The sequence below is a fragment of the Centrocercus urophasianus genome, unplaced genomic scaffold (genome assembly GCF_019232065.1).
Source record: "Centrocercus urophasianus isolate 14NV4802_14NV808 unplaced genomic scaffold, USGS_Curo_1.0 seq_34, whole genome shotgun sequence".
Lineage (NCBI taxonomy): Eukaryota > Metazoa > Chordata > Aves > Galliformes > Phasianidae > Centrocercus > Centrocercus urophasianus.
Window position 1 is genome coordinate 646,759 of NW_024884911.1, and position 22,807 is coordinate 669,565.

At 46.5% G+C, this 22,807-nt stretch overlaps 1 protein-coding gene across 1 annotated transcript in view; it reads left to right on the forward strand.

The window, feature by feature from the left end:
* Nucleotides 1-13,190: 13,190 nt before the first annotated feature.
* CACNA1B (calcium voltage-gated channel subunit alpha1 B) overlaps nt 13,191-22,807 on the forward strand; it is a 165,742-nt gene continuing 156,125 nt past the window's right edge. The window contains exons 1-4 of the mRNA XM_042831032.1: nt 13,191-13,222; nt 13,899-13,990; nt 16,584-16,736; nt 20,881-21,068. Of these exons, the coding sequence (XP_042686966.1) occupies nt 13,191-13,222; nt 13,899-13,990; nt 16,584-16,736; nt 20,881-21,068 (465 nt within the window). The remainder of the gene's footprint in view (nt 13,223-13,898; nt 13,991-16,583; nt 16,737-20,880; nt 21,069-22,807) is intronic.

The window sequence follows — 22,807 nt, forward strand, 5'->3', positions numbered from 1 at the left end:
TGCACAAGAGGGAAGAATGGCTGTGGACAGCTGATGAGATGGCAAAGTGCTGAAAAGGTCAGAGTGGTACCACTCACTGTTATCTTTCACCAAACATAAGAAGCATTAAAATTCTGCTGTCTCATTCATGTAACAAGGGAGAAAGTTGGAACAAGAAAGCAAAATGAAAAGAGGAAGATGACTTCCATCCTGCAGCTGGGCTAGGGGAAGGGACACAGTGGGAGCTGAACTCTTTGGTGCATCCAAACTGGGTTGTCTCAGGTTCTACAAGAGGTACAGAAGTTAGGGTTAGACTCTGCTCTCAGATCACAGTGAAAAAGCTGTTTGCTGGCAGTGAGCAGATCTCTGGGCTCCTTTCTGATGCAAGCTGAATAAATGGGAAGGGGGTACCTGGGGAGATGCATTCTGATTGCATCCAAGCATCTCCATGGCTGATTTTGGGAAATTTCAGGCTGAAATACTCCTTTAGTTTTTCCAGCAGTGTGGGACCTGAGATAACATGCCAAATTCTGACTCTACCCCAGCCTGTAAATTTAGTCATCTGCAAAACCCAGATGCAAACTTTATCACTCCAGCTCCACCTGCGCTCTTGGCAAACCCAAGCAAATTGATGTTGCTTGGCATTCTCCAGCCCCTCTCTTTGCTCCCTTGCTTTTTTCCTCCTCCCACAGTCTCAGTTATCCCCTTTTGCTGGAAACTTTGTTGGAGATCTGTGTCCTGCATGGTCTTGCCTTCCAGAAGGATGATGCATCTTGCCACCCTGTTTCCTTCTGAAGCAAGCTTTTCCTTGTCCCAAAATTTTATTCACACCCAACATCTGCTTCCACCCCAGATGTTCAAAATCTCACCACGTCCCAATGGGAAGGCAGTATGAGCTGCTTCAGGTGAGGGCTGTCTTTCTCCAGCCTTGCAGGATGGCTACTGAGAAATTCAGGCTAATCCCCAATCAGAAATATCAGAGGGAAAATTCCCAGTTCCCGAAGATTTCTTTCAAAATGTAGAGCTTCCCCTGGGAGAGTTCAACCTGATTTTAAGTGGAAATGCCTGCTTTCAGCCAGCTGTACAATATCATTGCAGTTAGAAACAACCAAATAAAAACAAAATCTGAAGTCATATTTGAAGACAAAATGAAATCAAAATGGTTTGTTATTTCCCTCTGGAAAACTGAAATTGATGTTTCTCTAACAGTACACTTTTTTTAAATTATTTTTTTTTGGGGGGAAAAGGGTATTTTTCAGCTCAAAAGCCCTCTTTCTTGAATGCTTTTTCTGAGAACCAACAACACCTCTGGATTTGCTTGGGTTGTCGCCTCTAAGATGCCACCTATTTGCACTTTGCTGTGGCTGCTCTTAATGTAGGAGTTACACAACACAGTGTTTTGTGCAAATTCTTCTGCTGTTTCTTAATTGAGCTGCTCCTAAGAATAAGATGGTAATGACACTGTGCTGGAGCTCTTCAGAGCTGTTGGTGGTGGACAGAGCTATGGACTGCTCCAGTGAAGCTGGAGAAAAAGCAGAATCGGGACAGAAGGAAATGAAATTGGGTCCCAAAACAAGCTATGGACAGTGGTTGAAAGAGGGCTTAAATTTTTTAGTCTTTCTATCTCTGTTGGTGTCCCCCCAGACCTGCCATGGAGGCATGCCATCCTCTGCTCTCAGCATGCAGTTGCCTCTGCTTGTAGGGTGGTGGAAAGAGGCAGATTTTTGAGGTGTGATGGGATTTCCCAGCTGGGGTGCCATGGAGACCCAATGTTGGGTTATTTCATTTTGCTGCATGGAGTGATCCGGGCCATATGTGAGGCTTCAGTCCATGTTGGAGTGTCTCCTTCTGTGCCAATGTGCTTAACTATTATGCTGCGTGGGGTCTAAAACAGTAAGTGGCTCCTTCAGGAGGGATGTGGGAAGAATGGCTTCTGATTGCCATCTCCATCCAGATTTTAGATGAAACATCTTGATTACCATTTCTTTGCTGGAGCTGAAGAGTGCCACATCTTCCAGCCCTTCTTTGTTATCACTTTCCTAAGCTAAAAAATGGGTAAGTTTCCAGAGCTTTTTCAAATTGATCTTGGTCCTATCCAAAGCTCAACTTCAGAGTCTCCTGGGTGGCAGCAAGGATTTAGGCAGGGGTGACAAGTCCCACATCCCCCTCCAGCGACGCCTCATAGTGGCACTCCACACCTGGAGCTGCTTCTTCCCATGGTTTCCAGAGCTACTGGAGCCAGGAATCACTCAGACATCAACCAAGAGGGAAGGGGATGACTAAGCAAATGTCAGAAATGCTTACTCTGGAAACCACGCTGTGTCGTCCTGCACCTTCCCCAGTTGGAGCTTAACGCTGTCTAGACGACGGTCTGCTCTGTACAAACTCCATTAGCTGATGCTGGCGGGCTGGAAATGTGCTTGGAATGCCTTTGTTGCCCCAGTGCTGGATGCAATCTCAGATCTTCTCTTCTGGGGGTTTTGGTAATCGGAGAGCAGCCAGCTGGGTGTTGTAATGGCAATGGGTGCTGTGAGCAGGAGAAATGATTTGGGAGAACAGTGGGCAGAGATAAAGGTTGGGAGCCAGTCAAATGTGTAGCATTCCCCTTCCTAAAAATGCACAAGAGGTGTATTATAAAGAGAAAACAGAAGCATGAGGTGAAGCAGTGACTTGTCTTGCCTTGCTCACTTGGTGATTAAACTCAGGTCAGGTGTTAAAGCCACTCTCACTACTCCTCAGTGAACTTGACCCAGGCATTTTGGATGCCAGAAATTGCCAGCGCTGCTTTTGGTTTCCTTTTTGCTACTTGCACTCTTCTCCATTGGCTGCAGAGATGATTTAGCTCCTAACTAGACACTTAACTCTGGTGCTGAGAAGCTAGGAGGGATTTCTGGACCATTTCACAGCAATAGGCTGTATCAACAAAAAGCATTTGATGCTGTTGGCCCGCATCCCAAAGTCCTCCATGCTATATTCTCATGCACCACCTTGTCAGAAAGCTGCTGTGGGTTGCAGGATGCTTCTTGCCTCTTCTGCAGCTGAGAAATCCCCCACAGATCTCGCTCTCCTACTCCATAATTCAGATCTGCCTTTGTGTCACGGGGGAACTTGCTGCAGCAAATCAGCGGTGCTGATGAGCACCCGCTCCTGCTTGTATTTCAGAAGCTGCAGGCAAACTTGCCTGCGTGGTCAGTGCAGTAAAATGAAACCCCAAATATGCAAAGCTTTGTGCCAGCACAGCCTTATCTGGAAAACTGCAGCTTCCATCTCTGCTGGCTTGTAACTACCCAATAGGCCCAAGGGGACTGCCCTGGAAATTTGGAAAACACAAATGTTTGCTGCTGCAAAGGGACCTTCTATGTCGAGTTTCAGCCCAGAGCATATATTTTTTAACGGCAGGATTATACAGTCCAGAGACATTGAGCTCATGATGAAAATACTGCCAGGCTTTTATCTGCAGCAATTCCAGCGTTCTTAACAGCCCAGTGGAGAGCGAAAGCCTCCGTTATCTGAACTGCCAATTAATTTAAGCACATTTCCCTCTCCTGATATAAAGATGTCGCTTCTCTGCGTCGGTGACATTGCTTTGGCCTCTGAGGTCAGCAGGCTCAGCTCAGTGTGACCTGGCAATGCTGATCTGCATTGCTAAGCCTTGGTGCAGTTATGTTGGTTTCAGGCAGCAGAGTGTCATGTTGTGGTGGGTGAAAAGAAGGGGGAGAGTGGGGAGAGAGTGGACAACTACAGTGTGGGGTGGAAGAGGTGCAAAGAAGGGCTCATAGGGACTGTGGTTGTAGGCATGGTGTGTGTTGGCATTGGTGGGGGTTCCTGTGGTCGTTGCACGCAGAGGATGGCAGAAGCTAAGCTGTCTTCTCTGAAAAACCTTGGCACCAGGCCAGTGCATACCTGGTGTATCCAGGTGATTAGATTTCATTAGCAGCAAGTGGTCTTCACCCCAGTTCTTTCTATCCAACGACTTTGGTGTTTTTCACTCTTGAGTAAAGTAGATGAGTGCTCCTCTCCTAGATGCTGTTGCTCATGCTCTACAGAGGGTGAATCCAGTCAGGCATCCTCTTGCTGCTCACTGTGGTCCTGCAGGGTCCCAACCCTGGGCACAGACGTGCCAACCAGACCCTTTCCCATGGTCAGGTGGGAGAGGTGATAGAGCTGAGACCTTGCTTGATGTCAAGATAGAGCACATCCAAAATGGTGGTGTATCTCCTTGTTCCTGGAGTTTTGTTCAGTGTCTGGGAAGGCTGATGGGATTTCATATCTGTCCTCCTCATACATAAGAGCTTGGGACCTGGCTTGTGTTTGAGTAGTGTATGTCCAACTCTTTGGGTGGGACTGACCCTGCAGCTTGACCCAGCAGCTGCTCTTGCAAGGGAATCCCTATTTCTGTGGCATTATCTGTGACGACTGGTGTGATATCTCACGCTTAGCAGTGGAACAAGGTTAAAAAAGTCCCGACTAAACTTTACAACTGACACAGGCTCAGTCTGAGTTGGGATGATAACACAAATAATTCCCCAGTAAATCTGGATGATGGAGCCCTGCATGCAACGGTGCAAGCAGCTGCGTGCAGCCAGAAGAGACTTTCTAATCAGGCACGGAGGTTTCTGGGAAAGTCTCCTCTGCGTTGGTCCTTCCCAGCAGGGTTCAGGTACAGGCAGAGCACTGCTGTTGTGCAGTCGCTGCTGAAATATATTGTGCCATGGTTGCAACATGCTGGGCAGAACCTCCTCTTCAAGGCAGCTCTGCTACAGGCAGTACTCACCTGGGACTGTTCTGACCTTCACCAGATTCAAATCTTGAGTTTTATCTATGCTAGATAGGGAAACAAGGGATTTTGTCTGTCACGGTCCTGAATTACAGTTCCCCAAGCACCAAGCAGATGAGCTGATATAGTGAAATTATCCTAAAAAACAGAAGGGGGGAAGTTACAATTTCTGTTTGCAGTATGGAAGGAATAAATCCTGACTTTCTCATGTCCACAGCCCAGCTTGCAACAGGTTTAAAGCACGGTGCAGATGGCTATGCAATTATTGCCAACATCTACTCGTTGTATTAGATAAGGCCCTGGGTTTATTTAGGAGAAGCAGATGGAGGGAATACACAATATTTTAGATGTCTTGGCAAACTGTGTTTTCCTTAGAACAACATTACACATTTGCTGTGATAGTTCAGGCCAAAACAGAAAATAATAATAATTAAGGAAAAAAATTCTATGAAAGAGGGAAACCAGTGCCTTTTGGGAGTGGCAATCAGATGTGCACTAAGGAAGGGATATTACCTTACGAGTCTTTTGGTATCAGTTGCCTTACTTTAATTCTCATCATCAAGACCCCTATGACAGAGGAGATTTCATGTGAAAGCGATCATTTTTCGTGTCTTGTAGATTAAAGTTTGAAAACATGATCCCATGTTTTCCTGCCTACAAAACCTGAGGAGTCAATGCAAATAGCCCTAATATAATTAGTGTTCTTTAGATGTCTAGTAATTATCATTCTAGATTTGTGGATTTGGGGCCTGACTACTTATTTCTGGGGTGTGAACGCTGGTCAGGCTTCAGCTCTGAGCAAGGAGATTTGGATGTGAAATGCATGAGGGGCAGTTGTAGTCTGGCTCAATTCAGCTCCAGCATCGATTCAAGCTAAGATGTCTGGGAAGGCACAGGAGAGGAGGGAGCTGGCACACCTTTTGGGGTGTGATGTGATGGTACAACATGAGCAGCAGCCGAGGGCATTTGCCATGTATCCAGGGAATAATGGCACAACCGTCTGCTGTCCAACCACTCCTTAGTTCAATGTTGGCTCCTATCCACTCTCAAAGTAATTAGCTAAAAGAACTTGTGAACTAAATGCTCAACATCTCATCTTGCTTCCAATGCTTGCAATGGACTTAAACTGGAAGTCATGAGCACGGTGCCAAAACCAGGTCATTAAATTAGCTAGACCCATGCAGATGGAGGCTGTGTTCCCATAGAAGAACTTCCCAGCCTCTAGAGGAGACATAAGGAAACACCAAGCAGCGGTGGGTGCTCATAAACCCACTAACCCCATTTGATGCTTGATTGGCATATCAAGTTATACCATCTCCGTGGTCATCTCTCATGATATACAAATAGCAGCTCGACTTGAGTGTTTCTCATTGGGCATAGCATGCTTGTACTGGAAGGAGCAACACAACTAGGCTACAGGCAGGCAAGGGGCAACGACATACTGGTGGCTTGTTGTTTGTCAGCATTTTGCTACACTGTAGGGGAAAAAAAAAAGAATGTTTTTGAGGTTCTGGTCAAGCTCTCTTGCTAGGATGGTTCTGTTCAATTTGTGTGCTGTTTGGGATCTCTGGTTGGCCAAATGCATGAGTATATCTATGCACAGATGTTGATACTGATCCATTTTTGTCACTTTGCAGCTTGCAGTGATGCGGTGACACCAAAGTGTTGCATTAACACTTGTTAATGTTTAGGAATTCAGGACTGCACCATGGCAGAGCAGAAAGGAGAAAGATGGCTCTAGCTCCAAAGATCAGCCACCTCCTTGTGTTGCTTCCTGGCACTGTGTTCAGAAGTGGATCAGGCCAGGGAGGGTGATGATCACTGGTTGATGAGAAGGCGGAGCGCAGGGATGCAGAAGAAGGTCTTCCTTCCATGCGTGCCCTCAAGAAACCAGTGCACAGCTTGGCAGGATCGCTTTGGGAAGAAAATCCAGCTGTGCAAAGAGGCCCAAAAGACAGTCACAATACAAGGATCTCCCTTTCATCCTGACTGGTGTGCACAGCACTGCCAAATATTTTTTTTCTCCTTTGCACCTGCCCCTCAATGATGTTGCTCTCCGTTTCTCTTCTGCTTGCACCAGGAGAGAAGGCTGAGCTCCGTTCTGAACCTTTCATTGTTGGCTGGTTTTGTGCATGTGTTTTTCTTCTTTCCCCAACACCAGTGTAATTTGACAGTGATGACATTTTCTGCTCAGCTTTTGAACAGTTATCACTGGGGACTGGCCAAATGCAGAGGGTGTTGTGGATCTGGTTCCAAACAATGCAGGTTTTGTCACTGCTCCCAGGGCAGCCTGGCAAGGAGGCTGGGTGGGTCCTGTGATGATGGAGGGCTGAGATGTGCTTTTAGTGATTCAGATCTCTCCTGCAGTGTCCTTGCTGCCCTGCTAGCCCACCTGGCAGAAAAGCACATTCCCCCATCCACCCACCAGCTGTCCTCTGCCCTTTGCCCAGTAGAAGCACAGTCACACTCCTCCTGACTTACTGAAATCCAGCATCTAGTTGGGGAGATATTTTTCATGCGCACAGGATTTGAGGTTTCTTCCTTTCTTCCTTTCTTTCGTCAGGCAAATGGCAGCTTTAAATCAAGTCAAAAATATTTGTAGGCTTGACATGAATTGCTTTTGCTAAAAAGGAAAACACATTAGAAGTCAGAATAGTTCATTTTAGAATTTGACAAGTGGAACAAATGATCCCAAATGTTGTTTCACTGCTTTTCTTTTTTTTCCCCCTTTTCTGACATAAAGTAAAAACACTTTGAACGTTTTGTTGAATCTGACATTTCCCTCCCTCTCCTATTTAAGAATCTTGACCTGCTGGCTGGCAATCCTGCCTGCAGCAGGAGGTTGGAATTGGGTGGTCTTTAAGGTCTCCTCCAACCCAACCATGCTATGATTCTATGACTGTAAGCTACTAAGCTAACCCCCTCTGTTTTCCTGCCCATACCCAAAAGACTGTGGGACGCCAGGAAAGTGCTCTGGGCTCCCAGTTCCTGCTCTCCTCATCCTCCGGTGCCAGGAACAAAATTCTCAGATGCCCATTTCCAAGGACAGAAAGCAGTCATCTCTCCTTTGTAATGTTAATTTAGCAAGACTCAAGGTATGACCTACTTTCCAGCCACGATGAAGTGCAGGATGGCTTTAACTCCTCTATGCTCAGATTTCCCAATGTATGCTCAGTGAAATGATTTGGACACACGCATTTTCCTGCCAGCTGCCATGGCTTACAGCAAATGAGCCTCCTTTTATACTACGTGCCATGGTGTGTTGATGTCTTTCCTGCTTAGAAGCAACAAGGACTTATTTGAGTAATTGCATCGTTGTAACCAGAATATCTCCCCTCATCCTGGGCAGACGCCAAGCCATCAGCCCCGTGCTCTGCAAAACCTCATTCTTTTTGTTTGAATGCTGCACGCTGCTTGGCTGCAGACTGTCTCACTATAGCAGAGGAGCGTATGCCTACAGATGCTCCTCTCCCTTTTATCTCCCTGGAGCCTTGTTCAGGAATTACAGTCGGGAAAATAGGTTGCAGGTGGTTTGGGGAGGGGAGCAGTAATTCTGCTCTCATTTTGCTGTGTCTCTTCCTAGGACTCTGGAGCATGTCTGCCATGCAAAGAGGTTGAACTGGTTTCCAGGCTGCATTCTGTAAGCTGAAAGCCGGTGACAAATTCAGTGATGCCTACAAAGGAAAGAGTTGGGATGTTTTATACGCTGTTGTAGGTGTGCTTTGAGGGGAAGGAGTAAGCTTAGACCTGCAGGTATTTGGATGCTGAGATTGGTGTTGGCCATCCTATGAGGCAGAGAGCTGGCAAGCAGGGTCCTTCCATATGGAAAGGCCCAGGCACAGCTGGTGGGGACGTCACCGATGTGGAGTGCTGGAGCCAACAGTGGGACCTGTTCATGCCATGAATTAATCAGTGCAATTAGCATGCCACATCTACTTATCGGATCCGACCCGGTGTTGACTGTGTGTCATTGGTAGTCAAGATAAAGCTTACGCACCGTGAAATCAAATGGAGTGAAAGAGGGCATCTTTCCAGCAGCTCTCAGCCCTGCCTGCATGCAGCTTTGTGCTGCAGCTGGGAGAAGCAGGGCTGGCAGTGGGATCCACGATCTGATTTTGGCTCGCACTGCAGCTCAGGTTGTGAGTTCTAAAGGAAGGCTGGGGAAGAGGTGCTGCTTGAGTGTTCAGCTCAGTGATGGAGATGTTCCATCCTCCTCCGTAACTACGGACATCTGCTCCTTCCAGGGTCAGGAAAAGTGGTCTAGTGGCAAGCACAGAGGTTGTGCAGTATGGAGCAGCAGGATTTGCTTGTTGGAGAGTGCCACAGAGCCGATAGGATTATAATGCTATGTCGTCTGATATACAATAAGAATCTGACTTGCTGGGTAATAAGCTTTTATGGCTCCTGTGGATGTTGCATCCAGTTTCAATCAGTTGTCACAGCTTTTCATTTTCCTGTGGATGAAGCTTATGTTAATTTTCCTGACACCACGAAAGGTGTACTTTGTGACTCCTTGTGGAACTGCGGGTATTTCATGAGTGTATGCTTCTCACATTGGACTGGTTGGTGTATACGTGTGTCAATGCTCCTTTAGTTTAGAGCCCAAAACCTAGAAAGTCAGGAGTCCTTTGGCCTGGTTCTGACCCCAGATAAGGCTGATTCCCTTCCAAATTGCTACTACAGCATCTGAAGTAATCAGTCCAGAAATGTGATGATAGTGGGCTGGTGCCTGAGTCAGAGCAGAGCCATTTGCTGTGCTGGATGGACATCGTAGCCATTCGAAACGCACCCAATAAAAGGCCTGTCTGGTTAATATGAATTGAAAGGACTTTTTTTTTTCTTAAGGCAATGAAACTTTTTGATAGGATCTTTCATTTCAACATGCATGTATAGTTCTTTCCAACAAACTTAAGCTGTAAATTTGTCAAGCGTTTAGATGGTTGCTTGTGGGTTCTCCAGCACTGGGACATCCATCTACTGCAAGCACAGTGGCAGTGATCCTGGTGGTGGTGTCAGCTGCCATGGGGCTGGGGTCTGTTTCTGTCTCCTGGAGGAGAAATCAGGCAGAAATACAAGGGGAAGACCACAGGTAGAGATGGCAACCAGCCACCGGCCGCCCATAGAAAGGGAAAGCATCTTTAAACTGGTTGGCCAATATTTCTGAAGAGCTACCACAGCTGACAGCCATCAGTATTGGCTCCTTCAAGATAGAGAAGAAAAGCCCACTTCTCCTTCTTCCCATTGGTTTCAGTGTTGGTGAAGGACCTGGAAATCACTGTGGCCCCATATTTTGGGGTCAGTGCTGCCAAGCTGTCTGTGTTAGGAGGGGTTGATTCCATGGGTATAATTTGGTAGTTGCTGTTTCTCTTCACAAGGAGGCTTCTGTGCTTCTTGCAAACTGGATCTTTTTCTTTTCTTCTTTTTCCCTCCAGGAAAGCTGTCTCATCAGTATTTAATCTCTCTCCTAATCCCACTGAAGAGTTTGACTCAGTTCTTATGAATGGGCTTTTCTTTTTCTGATAAGATGTCTGAAAAAATTGCTCTTTCCACTTTCTAGGACTAGAGTTTACTATAAATGAAAAGATTCCATTAAAAAATGCCTATGTTTATACCAGTGATTTCTCCTCTAGCAGAACCCGGTGTTGTCCAGCAGAGACACCTACTTGGAAGTGTTAATAATTCTGTTCTTTATCTTGCTGCTGTTTGCTGTAGTTTTGTGTTATCTGCTTGCAAGCAGACACACCGAAGCTGCTGGACTCGCAGCCAGCTCCAGTTCTGTGGCGAGCATCTCTTGTGGCCTCCAGTGTGATTTATGGGCAGTGATAACAGGAGGTAGCAGTGATATGAGGCAGCTCAGAAATGTGCAGCATCGCGTGGTAATGTGTCTTGTGGAGCCAGTGCACAGAAATACTGAGCTCTCAGGTACTTCCAGAAGCGGATTGCTAATTATTTATGTTAGCATAATGTTCAGGAAGGACACTTCCCCTCTGTTCCTTGCATCCTTTTATACCCAGAGGAATGAGCTCTTTTTATAACTGACTCCAGGTTTTCTTAGAACAAAAGATTTTGGGCATTTATCACAAATTTGGCCTTTGTGTCTGGGAGCAGATGTCAGAGCTTGTTAGTGTGGAGGTGGTGGTACAGAGCGCTGTGTGCAGCCAGCTTCATATTACATGAGGAGCAGCGTGCAGCAGCCCTGAGCACTGCTGAGCTAGCAGGATCCGTGCCCAGATCCCTAGAGCGGCAGTAGCATATGAGGAAGAAAGGTCTGATGGCCTGCCTGTACAAAAGGGAAAAGGCACAGAGGTATTGTTGCACTCAAACAAATGCAAAGAGAGCTGCAGTGTGTTTTACAGGAGATGTGAACCCTCAGACTTGGGTTGGAGCAGACCCTCCCCACCTGTCTGCGCCAGCAATGGTTTCCAATTTCTCCCACCATCCAGGCTGTGAGAGGGGAGCTGGCAACAAGCGACTGCTGGTGTAAACAGCCTTTTGTCAGTGTAAAGCAGTTCCAGAAATGTCTCAGGAGCCCCAGGCCAGGATGAGTCGTGTTGCTGCAGTCAGCCCCAGATCCTACCTGTCACTTTCCCAGAGCCAAACTGTTTGCAAAGCCTACAAGGCTGCAGCACCTGGCTGTCCTTGTGCAAAATGCATTGCTCAAGGCTCAACACCCACCTGGGCTTTCTCACCACCTGTCTCATTTACCTGCAAGTCTCAACTGAGGGCTTTTAGACCCAGAGCTGTTGTCTATTTTACCACTTCGTACCCTTGTTCATCCATTTCTTTCACTGGAAGTGGCATTATTTAGCTTGCTGCTGTGTATTTCTCTCTCTAGGCAAAATCCGTCTGGGGTTTTAGGGTCTTCCAGTGTGGCTGATTCATGAACAGAGTTGGCAGCTACAGCTCAGCCATGTAGACATGGACAAGTCACAAGATTAGACTGAGATTTGACGTGATCCATGGATCAGCTCTGCAACTACAGGAGATGGCAGGGTGTAGTGTGCCCTATATTATTTAGCTAGGGAATTACAGCATTAGTGATGTGGGAATTAATGAATACTTAGGGTTTTTGACTAGGGGAGGTTGCCATGGGTTGTTTTTTTAATACCAAGACCACTGAAGAAGACAGGACTGGAATGAAGACCTTCATCCATTGATGCCCTGGGACTATTTGATGGTGTCCCACACTTACTCCTCTTTTGTCCTTGATGAGCTCACAAGCAAATTAATGAACATACAGAGTATCCCCCCTCCCATTCAGCCCATGGCACAAACCTGCCTGATGACAGCACAAATCCATCTTAGCTCACTGGAGACTAATTGTGCTTTTAGCAGCAACACCTCAGGTGGATGTTCAAGATTATCTTTCAGTGTGAAGTGTGCATGGTTCCCTGGCTGCTGAGGTTTATAAGCAAGCAATTATATTGTGAGGATGCAAGGAAGGGAAAAGAGGAGCAAAATCATTGGCATGAGAGCAGAAAGTGAAATTAAAGTCTCTGAATACAATAGCCCTTGGTTTAAATCATCTCCTGTTGCTTCTGCTCAAATTGCACCAATAGAGCTGATGTAACACGAATTTTCAGGTCGTGGAAATGCAGGAACAGGTGTCCCATAGAATAGATACTCTGCTCCTCAGGTTCTGGCTTGCTGCTGCCTCTGCTGCCATCCAGCATCTCAGCATGCTTTTTCCTGATCTCCAGCACCTCCTGCTGATTGAGTCTGGCCCTTTCCGCACAGCAATGCTGAGCCTGCTCTTCCCTGGCCCACACTTGGCAGCAGCACTAAGTCAGTCAGTAAGTCAAGGACAGGGCTTTTATTCTGGAAACTGTGAGCACAGCCCCATCCGGCATGGCCACATTTTCCATGGCCCACTTTGCCAGACATCCTGCATAATACATACTACATAATAAAACTACATGTTTCCTTCTGCATAACTCTGATTTTGTGTTTTTATGGCAGCTGTCCACTTGGCTGAGAGATCAGCTACACATTATCAGGCACTGAGCAAAACGGGCAGGTGGAGGCTGATCTCGGGTGCTCTACACCTCTCACAGTGTTTCTGTGTGTTGCTGTGAGGGAAATGGAAAATGGGAAATGAATTCAAACTAAAAGAGAGGAGTTTGAGCTTGAGTGTAAGGAAGACGTTTTTTACATGAAGGTACTGAAGCACTGGCACAGGTTGCTCAGAGAGATGGTGGGTGTCCCATCCTTGGAGATATCCAAGGTCAGGCTGGATGGGGCTCCAAACACCCAGTTGAGCTGTAGATGGTTGAAGGTTCAACCATCTAGCTGTAGAACCTTCAGGAGAGGTTCAGGTTGGATGTCAGGAAGAATTTCTTTTCTGAAAGAGTGATGATGCATTGGCACTGGCTGCCCTAAAGGTGGGGGATCACTGGAGGTGTCCCAGAAACCTGTAGATGTGGTACCAAGGGGCATGGTTTACTGTGCAATGTTTGATGATGGATGGTTGGTCTAGATGATCTTAGAGCTCTTTTCCAACCTTACTGATCCTGTGATTTTATTATTCTCTTCCTTTACTGCATCCTGAAACACCAATGTGATTTCATTTTCTGAAACTACTCCATTTTCAAGAATTTGGTTTTGGGACCTGTATTTCTTCTTAGGGCCATGTGAGCATATCAGAGGAAACGCGCCTTACTCTCTGGATGTTCTCCTCAAATAAGATTCCCTGAGCAAAAATTAATTTGGCAGAGATAAACTGTATAAGCAGAAACTTCTTTAAATATTATGAAACACAGGGTATGGGTACCTGAGGGATCTCTGAATTTATTGCAAAAGGCTCTGGCAGGTAATTTCTAGCACAGCTGAGGGGGTTCTTTCCCTCTTACTGTCTTAAAATGGCACGTGTTCTCTAAGTACAGGGTGCTGTTTCACAAGGGCCAGAGCCAGACCCACTCTAAATGCAAACAGCCTCATAAAGGTGTTGTGGATTTTCCCATGTCTGAGTAAAGCTCAGCTCAGGAGGAGCACGCAAATTATTGGTTTTCAGCAGATCCAATGAATGACAGGTATAAAAACTGAAGCAGCCTGAAAAATGCCCCAAATCCATGCTTTGGAAACAGGAATTTGCATTTTTAATCCCATTTTCCTTTCTCTTTCCCTTCTCTTCTTTGAATGCTAGGATTCTAGCAACTGCTGGGACCGACTTCGACCTGCGGACCCTGCGAGCCGTCCGTGTGCTGCGGCCGCTGAAGCTGGTGTCAGGAATCCCAAGTGAGTGCCATGAACCTGTCGCCTTCACAGCCAAATGGCTTCTATACCTTTTGGGGTCTAACATGCTTTTATGAACAATATGTTCTTCCCTCACACTTCCAAGGCTTCGGGTTTTTGCTGTCCCAGTTTTGGTACGGCCATCTGATGGAGTTCCTGAATTCTGTTGGTGCATGGCAGGGTGTTGTCCTGGGACTCCTTTGTCGTTGGGTTTGAACTGTTTCAATTCACATACAAAGCTCTGAGAACAGAAATTTACAGCTTTCAGACCCCTTGCCCTGACCTTGGAACTTCTGACTGATTTACCAGCCCAGTAACTCACAGAGGGAAAAATCCTAAGGCAAGGAACAGACAGGACTCAGTCTTACCTTCTCATTGGCAACTTGGTCTATTTTACATGCTGATGTGAAGGGTATAATGAGGATAAATCGTGCCTTGCTTACAGCTTGAGGCCACCCAGCACCAACACCACTCCTTGCTGCTCTTTTTGAGCAATAGGACAGGAGGGAATAGCCTCAGGTTGTGCCAGGGGAGATTTAGGCTGGAAATCAGGAGAAACTTCTTCTCTGAGAGAGTGGTCAGGCACTGGAGCAGGCTGCCCAGGGAGGTGGTGGAGTCTCTGACCCTGGAGGTGTTCAAGAAACATTTAGATGTTGTACTGAGGGCGAAGATTTAGTGGGAAATATTGGTGAGAGGTGAACGGTTGGACTGGATGCTCCTGGAGGTCTTTTCCAGTTTCTCCATTTCTTGGAGATGCTGTGATTCTATGATTCTTTGTCCTTGTTCACCAGTTGCTCTGCACAGTAGGCTGTCAGGAGCGTCTTTCATTTCTGGATGTGGAACAGAGATGTCTTCTCTCCAGCAAGAGCCAGTGAAAGGAAACCCCTTAGCTCAGGGGATGCTCTGCTCTGCATTAACTCCTTGCCTGCTGGCCGGCTGCTACCTCGGGATCAAAACGCCACTGCTGTAGATATGAAGCAAAGGTTTACACTATGCACTAACAGCAAATTTTCCCCAGATCAGCATCCTTTCATGGGCAAGGCTTTAGTCTGAGTGCCCAAATAGGTCAGGTCCTTGATTAGCTCTAAGAAAGGCACTACTTACTAACATACATCTAAAAAGGAGATGCTGTATGTTTGTTGTGTCCGCGTCCAAGGATGCTGGAGAAATAAAGCTGGGGGAAAAGCTGATTTTTTATTTTATTTTATTATCTGATATAATTTTTATTCAGGTAGCTCAGGATGTACCTTGTGCACCTGAAATATTGTCTTCTTCCTCCACGTACTGCAGTCAGTTCAATAAAAGATATTGCTTCTGCTAATGACTGCTATGGGGAAAAGGGCTTCAAGTCAGGGAATGTTGACTTAAATTACTTCCAGCCAACACAAGTATCAGCTCACTGAGTGTCGAGGAAAAAAAATAAAGGGCTCAAGTGATGATGTGTTTACAGAAATGCCAGGCCCTGGTGTCCCTGCTAGGGGCTGTGATTCCTTGAGGTGTTGTTATCTGGGTAAGGTGTGCTCTCCCATCTGCTGGCATGCCCTGGACCTGCACAATCATAACCATAGAATCTCTTGAGTTGGAAGGTACCTTTATAAGTGATCTTGTCCAACCCCTGGTGATGAACATGGACACCTATAACTCCAGTAGATGCTCAGAGCCCCGTCCAGCCTCATCTTGGGTGTCTGCATGGCTGGGGCAGCACCACCTCTTCGGGCAACGATATTTTCCTATATGGCATTATTTGATTTTATTTGATTATTTGATTTGAAAGCTGTGAGCACTGTGTATTTTTCCCCCTGTAGTAAATGTAAAACTGAATGCTCATCCACGCAATCGTCTTACATGCTTTTCTTCTACACTCTAGGTACTGTTTCCTCTCCAACAGATCTCAATGCTTTTTTTTTTTTTTATCCTGTATTGCCCTCAGAGTGCCCTCAGCAGTGCAAAGTGGTGAGACAGCAATGGCCCTTCCTTCTCAGCACCTTACAGCAGGCCACCAAGGTGGCTTTCAGCTGCCAGTTATCGCTGAATTTATTTTGTTATGTGCGTCTGCATGACGTTATCTGACACCTCCATCTCGCCTGCCTCTCTAGCCTTATCTCCCCTGGTTTTAATTGAAAATGAGTTTTAGTGCCTGTGAAAAAGCTGTAGATGGAGAACCCTGGGAGAATGTTTGAGTCTGGTTTTGTTCCTTTTGCTTCTGTGCTGGTCTTGTGGAAGCAGACCTCAGGCAACTTGCACTGTCAGGGGAAATGCTGTAAGGGCTTGGCTGTAAGTTGGCCCCCAGCTGAATTTGGGGACTCCACCAACTGCAGGGAATGTCCTTTTAAAGTCCTTTTGAGTCTCTGAAGCTTAAGAGACCTTTGAATCTGGGATCTGAAGAAAGGAGATTGGAAAAAGATAACTTCCCTGCTTCCGCGTCTGAAATATTGAGCGTGTGAAGGTTTCTTTACAGCGCCCTAGGAAAGCAGCATTGCACGGAGTTCAAGTCCTAATCTGTCCCTTAGATGCCCTGTGTCCCCTGCCTCACCCCCCTGCTCCAGCCCTCATTTTCCTTCCCTCCCTGATGACCTGTATTTCCCTGTCCCTGCAGGTCTGCAGGTCGTCCTCAAGTCCATCATGAAGGCAATGGTGCCTCTGCTTCAGATTGGGCTGCTCCTCTTCTTTGCCATCGTGATGTTTGCCATCATCGGCTTGGAATTCTACATGGGGAAGTTTCACAAAACCTGCTTCTCTAATGAGACAGGTGAGTTTGGAGCTTTGCTGCCATCCCAGTGTATCTCGTGGCACTCAGAGATCCCATGCTTTCCATCTCCATTTCTATCTTATCCATCTCCATAAGATTCCTATCCCTATCCTGTTCTCACGTGGCTTTTCCTTTCCCATCTTTACTGAGTTAACAGACTTCTGTTCACCCTGTGCACCCTGGGATGGATCCTCCTGCCACTTCAACACCAGCTCTCGGTGCTGCTGTCAGTCTACCCAAGAATGATACAAGGGTGTTCAGGGCCTCCTGATTTGTTTCACAATCATCACAGAATCATAGAATGGTTGGGTTAGAAGCAACCTGAAAGATCACCCAGTTCTAACTGCCCTGCCATGGGCTGGTTGCCCCCCACCAGACCAGGCAGCCCAGGACTCTATCCATGGCCACAGGCACCTCCAGAGAGGCATATAATACATATAAAGAAACAAATTTCAATGGTTGCAGCCCTCTGAAGGGCAGCTTTTTATTTCAACTTGTTGGTCTCTGCTTGGTATCAGTGGGTTTAGCTCTGCAAACTGCAGCAAAAGGGAAATTTGCTTGCAAGATCTCTTGGACAAGTTGTATGGGTAGCAGAGGATGTCAGTGCCATTGGTAATATTGAAAAGGTTGGGAGCAATTCCAAAAATTGAAAAAAAAACAAATAGGTAAATAGATGAAAAGCAAGGAGCCCTCTGATGGAGAAAGGTTAAAAATGCCCTTCAAACAGAGCAGAGCAGGGAGCACTCCTGAAGGTGAATGAGGTGGGCAGGAGCAGGCACCATGCAGCGCTGGCAGTGCAACAGGTGCTCAGCTTCACTGAACTCATTTCAATTAAAATAAAAAAGCCTTTTTTTTTCCATGCAATTTTTAAATATTCCTGCTATAATAGCGCTAATAGGTGCTGATTATCTGGACTAACCACAGATGAAAATATTGTTCCTGTCTCCAAAAGATGCAATTTAAGGTATAATTGACTGTCTTTAAAGCACAGTCTTGTATTTTCAGTGATTATCACTAATAGGTCTTCATATTGATTTATTATGTGCATTCAAATGGTAATAAAAGAACATCCCAGCCAAATCTCTGGGCATCCTTCATGAGGGTTTATAATAAACAACATGGAAACAGTTTAATATATTCAGTTTACACAGTTTAGCAAAAAGAGGGAGAAATTGTTTTTTTGCTTATGTTCCTAAGAAACATTAACAAAACAGAACACAGCTTGTACAGGACAGTTGGGTGTTTAGAGATTTGTTGGTGAGCAGCAGAGTGATTCCTAGAAGAGATGGAGTTTCATAGAATCACTGAGGTTGGAAAAGACCTCTAAGATCATCCAACCCAACCATCCACCTACTGCCAACATAAACCACGTCCCTCAGAGCCACATCTCCACAGTTCTGGAACACCTGCACCTCCCCCCTGGGCAGCCTGTGCTGGTGTCCAACTGATCAGAGACGTTTTTGGGCTGGAGAGATAGGAGAGGAAAACTGCTTTGCTGTGTGTGTGTTTTGGTGCCAAGCAGAAAAGGTTTCATCTCACTGCAACGACTGCAGAGGAACAGCAATAACAGTGACCACAGAGGTGCAGGAGGTAGCAATGCTCTCGCTGAGATGGCAAGGAGAAAACACTTAAGAATAACAAGAAGAAAAGATCTGCAGTTTGAGCAGCATTCTCAGATTTTTTGCGTTGCAGCCCTAGATTGAGCTGGGTGAGTTCTTGCATCCTCGGCTTGCAGGCTGGGAGCACTGGGCTCTGCAGTTCATTCACTGCTGGGGTGGCTGCAGCCAGTGGGCAAAATAAAACAGATATATTCATATTTCCTCCCCAGAAAACTAGTTAGCTTGGAATGGAAAAACAAACCCCAGCACTCTGTTCTCTGCAAACAACCGTGACATCAGCGGTGATTGAGAGGTCTCAGTGCCAAGCTGGGGGCTGAGAACAGATTTTGTCACTGTGCCCCATGGTGTGCAAGCGACTGCTGCTTGCTGAGTGACCCCCAGCCAGGAATTGGGAGTGCAGCCAGAAAATGCTGCATGTCACACCTCTGCCCTGCAGCACCTGGCATCTCAGCAGTGCAGAAAGCGGCTCTGCTTACGGGCACTGAACCCTGTTTTTCCCCTCCCCTCGTTGTAGGGTGAATTATGGGGATCGATGCCACCTGCTTTGCAGGAAATGATGCTTCTGGAAAGGCAGCGAGGCTTCCTGGCTCTGCAGTCCCTGAGTGGAGCAGCAGAGCATCCCACAATGCTGTCAGCGCAGCCTTTTAAACCCTAAGTGCTCATCAGATCCGAAGAGGTGCATTAACGAGCACAGGCCTGAGACCACGGGCTCAGACAGCTGACTTCAGCATGCAAATGTGAACCTCGTTAAAAAGATGACCCGTGTCAAAGGGTCGCAAATGGGTGGATGAGGACTTGCTCACATTGGTGTCTATCCAAATCCTCCAAGTGAGAAATCTCTGGAGATTTTTTCCTGGGATTGGGGAGCAGATGAGGGCTATCAGTCATGAATTCATGTCGTGGAGGGAAGAAAGTGGAAGTGTCAGCAGTCAACGTTGCTGTAGACCTGTGAGCCCGGAAGCCCTGCAAGAACAGACTATGACAGAGGGATTCTGGGGACCGAAATATGGCAAAAAGTTCATTTGAGGCTGACATTTGAGGCTGGCCTGAGAAATGGATTAAAAAATTAGTAGCTGTGTATTGTCTGGTGGGTGCCAGACTTGTTTTCCTCTCCTGGCAGCCTCTGTGCAATCTTGCTCTGCAGACACAGGACAGTTTTTAAGCAGTCGTCCTCTGCATCTCACTCAGGCCAAACACTCTGAATCTGCTCTAAAAAAAACAAAGGACATCACATTTACTTCCCATTTTTTCCCTGGTGTGCTCCCTTTCCTCATCTCTTTACCCCAGCTATGGGGGTAGGGACCAATTCTGCTCTGTCTATGTCTTTCTTTCCAAGAGAAAAAACTCATTGCTTTTTTAGAGCAGCAAAAGGCCAAAGAGAGAGATTCTCTATTAGAGCTCACAGATGGTCATCAAGAGCCAGGTTTGATATTTCTTTGCACAGCCCTGTCTCACCAACCCCTTCCCAAAGCCTGCAGTGACCAGGGTGGGAGCTGGAGAGCGATGCCCTGCATTGAGGTGTTGAGTCAACAGGAAAAGGCTGCACTTACACACACATCCACATCCTGCAGCCACGCTGATGGGTTTGTTTTCCTCCTGCAGGCTTTGCTCTGTGGAATGATCATTCCTAATTATTGTTAGTGCTGATTTTGTTTCCTCCCCCTGGTGAATTTGATTTTGTGGAGTTTGCTGCTCCAACACCATATCGTGTCGCTTTTAAAACCATGTAATATTTCCAGAATTGCAACTCTGTAAGCAGGGACGTTGCTTGGTGTATTTATTTACTTTGAAAAGCCAGCACTTTATTTTTCCAAACTGCTCTCTGCTGGCACTCATGATGTCTCTGGAGGGATGCAATGACTCACAGCTGGCACTGGAAGACGTGGGACACTTTTGGCCATCCCCAATGGCCCTGAACCATTGCAGACTGCTTCCCCCTTTGCATTGCCTGAACCAAAGCTCAGTGGAGCAGCCCCATCCCTGCTGCTGGATGCTGTCTTTGACCTTGGGGTAGAAACATGGAGCTTACAATGAGACTGCAGCTGAGCAATTAGCTATGCTGTGTGAAGCTGCATCCGTATCTCACAGCATCTTCTTGCACGCAGCCATTTCCAAACCCTTGATTTTGTTTTACTGTACTATTTCTTTTCCATATTGCTTCTCATTGGTGGCACCAAGAGGCATGGGTCAGTGATGGGACTCAGTAGGTCAGGTTGGACATGGTGATCCTGAAGATCTTTCTAACCCGGATGATTATGATTCTGTAAATGATGTGGCTGAGCACTGGGGCAAACTGTGGGCAGTTCAGAGGTAGTTCTGCTCTGCTCTGCCACTTAACAGCCCCTTAAAGCATGGCAGTATATAAATGCTTGCCCGAGTGTAACATCTTTTACATGCCCAGAGTGGCACCAAGGAATTGTGAAACACAAACCAGGTTCATCTCATGGTGCAAAGAGGATCCAGCAGTTCCAGCTGCTTAGCTGGCTTTGATCAGTAAGCTTTTCTCCCTCTGTTCTCCTGCACAGGTGAAGAGGTGGGAGATTTTCCTTGCGGAGAGGAGCCTCCTGCCAGGCAATGCGAGAGTGGGACCACCTGCAGGGAATACTGGCAAGGGCCCAACTATGGCATCACCAACTTTGACAACATCCTCTTTGCTGTGCTCACCGTCTTCCAGTGCATCACCATGGAGGGATGGACCGACATCCTCTACAATGTGAGTCTGCAGCTGGGGCTGTAGGGCTCCTGGGTGCTGGAATGCACTGCACTAGTTTGAGAACGTTTGTGCAGGGAAAAATAGAAGTCAATTTGTTTGGCTTTTTTTGGCTTTTTTTTTTTTGGGGGGGGGGGGGGCTCCTTTTTGAGTCTTTGAGAATCAATGGGGACCTTGTGCCTGTTGCAGAGCTGTCCCCACTTTCATGCTTTGTTAAGCTCTTCCCATATTTTCATAGTGGGTGTAACAGGTCTGAAGGATGATCCTCGTGTTTTGCACTTCCATTTCCTAGGATAGTAAAGGACTTTATCCAGTACAGGGGCGCAAAGGACACAGCACTTTTCAGCTCACTTTAGGAATGGCGATGACTTAGCAATGTATGACTGCATCAGCTGCTTCTTTCTGTTGGCTGTGGAAGAAAGGAAGGCCTGACAGCTATGCGTGGATGATCTGAATTACCACGTCCTGTCTTAGGCAGAAGTGCCAGTGTGGAAAATAAAACATAGCAGGCATTAATAGACCATTTCCCTGACTGGTAAGACTACAAAATATTCCATCTACTTCATTATAGGCTTTGGTCCCATGCTGGGCTCTTCTGCAGGCCTTCCCGTGAGGGTTTCTGTAGCAACAGGGAAGTATTATTAATACCAACCACAGTAAATTGCAAGGTACAAATCGTCAGTGCTTGAAGCTGATATATCTGATTTATTACCATTCATAGCTCAGTTCCTCCGTTTCTTCCAAGTCCTTACCTGCTTAAAGTGATCTCTAGAAGGGCCCATTTCCCCATTGCATCCCCTTGCCCTGAAACTTTATCACACAACATGGTTCTCCCACTCTCATTCAACAATCCCACTCCTTCCTCTATTGCCAACTGTTGTAAGAAAAGCCCATTAGCATCCTGCCTGGGATTGATTAATCAATATGTGGTGTATTAGATCATTTTCTCCCAAACTGCTTTTTGTACCACATGCAAAAAAAACACCCAGAGTTTAGTACTGGGGTATTGATTGTGGGGGTTGCCTTGAAAATTATTATAGTATCATTTTAGATGTCCCTTCATCTAATTGGAAATAGATGCCTGGATGAAAATGCAGCATGCATTTGCTGTACAACGTCAGGCCTTGCCTGAGACCCCCAAACCTGGTTGGGTTTCAATGGTTGATGGGTTCTTTGTTGGATTGGAGGATCTCTGGATGGTTTACTTGCAGCGTGCTGCCTGCAGTGTTACCAAACCACTTTGCAGCCTTCCCACATCTGGTGCCTGCAGCCAGCTCTGCCCCTCTTCCTCAGCCCCATCCCCGTGCTGCTCTGCTGGTTGAAGAGCTGGCTGTCCTTTTGCAGGTTAGCAGCCAAGAAAAGATGTGGGTGGAGAAGATTCACCCTTAAGTTTTTCACAGCTCCAGCCATTGGCTGTTCCCTAGCTGCTTGGCTTTCATCTTGGTTTCTCCCATGCCCACTCGAGGTTTGTTAAAAAGAAGCAAAAAAAAGAAAACTTAAAAAAAAAAAAAAAAAAAAGAAAAAATAGGAAGTAAAAGCCCAAACCTTGCTGCAGTTATGGCAGCACACGCAGAGCAGTGGGTGTCAGTGGTGCTAAGAGTCCTTCCAGCTCTGACCTGTCCCACATCTCAGCTGCAATCATGAGTTCCTACTGCAGCCATACTGGATTATCATGAGGTGTTGCCTCTTGCATCCAGCAGTGGTGGAATGCATTTTTCTGCCATCTCTCCTGAAGGAAAGCT